The sequence below is a fragment of the Fukomys damarensis genome, unplaced genomic scaffold (genome assembly GCF_012274545.1).
Source record: "Fukomys damarensis isolate Sample0158 unplaced genomic scaffold, DMR_v1.0_HiC HiC_scaffold_9, whole genome shotgun sequence".
NCBI lineage: Eukaryota > Metazoa > Chordata > Mammalia > Rodentia > Bathyergidae > Fukomys > Fukomys damarensis.
Genome location: NW_022900921.1, coordinates 13171793 through 13174181, shown reverse-complemented (window position 1 = coordinate 13174181; position 2389 = coordinate 13171793). Strand labels below are relative to the sequence as shown.

Below are 2389 nucleotides of genomic sequence, written 5' to 3'. Positions count from 1 at the left end.
AGACGCTGGACAAACCTCGTTTCTTACCCTCCCTGCACATGGGAGTTTTACACTGAAGATCATTTAAGAACTGCCTTCAATAACTCAATCATTTTCAGTAATAATTCAGTAATTATTTTTTCCCTCTACTGGGGACTGAACCCAGAACTTCAGGCATGCTGTACCACCAAGCTACAACTACTTTTTTTTTTTTTTTTTTTTTTTTTTTTTAATTGAATTCAGGACCTTGCACTTTCCAGGCAGCTGCAACGACACTGAGTTAAATCCCTGGCCCAACATCCTTTTATTTCATTTTGAGACAAGGTCTTGCTCAGTTGCCCAGGCTTGGCCTTGAATTTGGGATCCTCCTGTCTCAGCCTCCCAGGCAGCTAGGATTACAGGTGCGCACCATGATGCCCAGGTGATGATTTCTTGGTAAATATGTTCCCTTTTCAGTAGTCTTATAGTAATCTGATAGTTAAGGAGAGCCTTCTCCAGGTGATACAACTCCGCCTTTTACTCTTCTCCCCTTTTTTACCCAGGGATGCATGGGCTTCGAGCAAGCACCAGAATCTGGCTACAAGTCCACATGGTTCAGCTTTATTTTAATAGTTTTAACTCTACTTGTAGCAAATAATAATTGACTTTTATTTATTTGTTTGTTTTTTGAGACAGGGTCTCACTATGTAGTTGAGACTGACCTGGAACTCACTATGTAGCCCAGGCTGGTCTCTAACTCACTGCGATCCTCCTGCCTCAGCCTCCCAAATGCTCGGGTTACAGGCATGTGCCACCACGCCCAGCAATAATTGACTTTCCATGTATGGAACTGATATGAGTTTCCATCATAGTAAAAATAAAAGTGAATTGTTTCTCAGAAAAATACCGATAAAGTTGGTGCCCAGATGTGACAAGTGCTCCCTAGGACAAAAAATGAAACAGGCTCCCCCACTGCTCTGGGTTAGGGACTGTCTGCCAGGGGACAAGAGGGCCACCCTTCCCAGCCCTGCCCTGGGCAGAGGAAGCCCGCCAGCAGGAAGGACATCGCCAGACTCGAAGCTGCCTCAGAGTCCTCAAGGCCGGGCTCCAGGCCCCTTCCTAGGTCTGAGTGACCTGGCCATTGCTTGCAGCCCCTCTGCCATCTCCCCAAGTTCCTTCCAGGGCCCCACCCCAGCCTGGACATCCTAGTCCTTCCTGTCACCTGGCAGTCCCCTGCCATTTCACAGACTATTATTTTCTCCTATTCCCTGCCAGTGGGTAAATTGAGGCTTAAAGAGAAAATTCCACAACCAATTACAGCAGAGCCACAGCTGAACTGACGTGGCCTCCTCAGGCATCCCTCCTGTGTCCTGCGGTGGAACCTGGCAGCCCAGACCTTCCTGGGGCTGTGGCTCCCACCAAGTCCTGATGCCTCCTGCTGTGGCTCAGCTGAAAACCAGCATGTCCCCCTCCTGGGAGCCTCCTCTTTAAGGTGCCTTCGAACAACTCAGGGCCCGGTGGGGTGAGGGGTCCACAGCAAGGTCCCACTACATGTCCCACACCCCACTGTGGCCTGTCCTGGGGCCAGGAGTCCTGCAGTCTGCAGTCACTCCTCCTGTGTCATGCATCCAACAGACCCTGGGACCACGGGAGGCCTGAGTGGCGTGAGTGACCATCCTCTGGGCCTTCTCACCCCCTGCTCTTGCCACAGGCTGCCTCCGGACCCCAGAAAACAACAACAGAGGACTCTGCACTTAAGTCAGTTTTATTGGGGATCCGTAGCCCCTTGGTGCTCGGCCTGGTGGCTCAGGCCAGCCGCTTGCTCACACGCTCGTAGCTCACATCTCCGATGGTGGAGACCTGAAAGGAGCAGCCAGACAGAGGGGGTCAGCCGCACTCCTGGGGAACTGTGGGGTACAGATGGAGGGGGGCGGCCCTCATGGTTCCCGTGGGTTACTGGAGCCACAGGACAGGGGTGCACGAACCTTCACCCACCTCCTGGTCCGTGCACCCCCTCTGTTAACACACTGAACCCCGCAACAGCGCTAGAAGGCCGTCTGCAGAGAAGGGAGCTGAACGTTTGTTCTCCAGTTGAGCACAAGCCTGCTTCTGAGCCTCCTGTCCTGGGCTGTCCCTGCCCACCTCACAGGCAGAGGAACTCAGCTCCTGGGAGTCAGCACTCGGGGCTGGCAATTCACATGAGAGGGTGTCCAGAGCTGTCCGGGTGCTCCAGGAGGCCAGTTTTCACCCAGGAGAGGAGGGATACTCACTTCCGTCATTTAACATTTGTTTCAACACAATATACCTATTTATTATTTCATTGTTTAAAAAAATAAAAACAAGGGGCCAGGGATTTGACTCAGTGGTTCCCCTGCCTTCCTTGCAAGCACAAGGGCCCAAGTTCGATCCCCGGCACCAAAAAAAAAAAAAA

The 2389-nt window shown here is 51.9% G+C and overlaps 1 protein-coding gene across 2 annotated transcripts in view; it reads right to left on the bottom strand.

Annotated features, from left to right (window-relative positions):
- Nucleotides 1-1692: 1692 nt before the first annotated feature.
- The window catches only part of Fabp6 (fatty acid binding protein 6), a 6483-nt gene continuing 5786 nt past the window's right edge, over nt 1693-2389 (bottom strand). The window contains exon 5 of one of the 2 annotated variants that reach the window (XM_010622260.3): nt 1693-1818. In XM_010622260.3, coding sequence (XP_010620562.2) covers nt 1765-1818 — 54 coding nt within the window. In that variant the 3' untranslated portion in view covers nt 1693-1764. The remainder of the gene's footprint in view (nt 1819-2389) is intronic. The other variant, XR_779855.2, reaches the window with a different exon arrangement.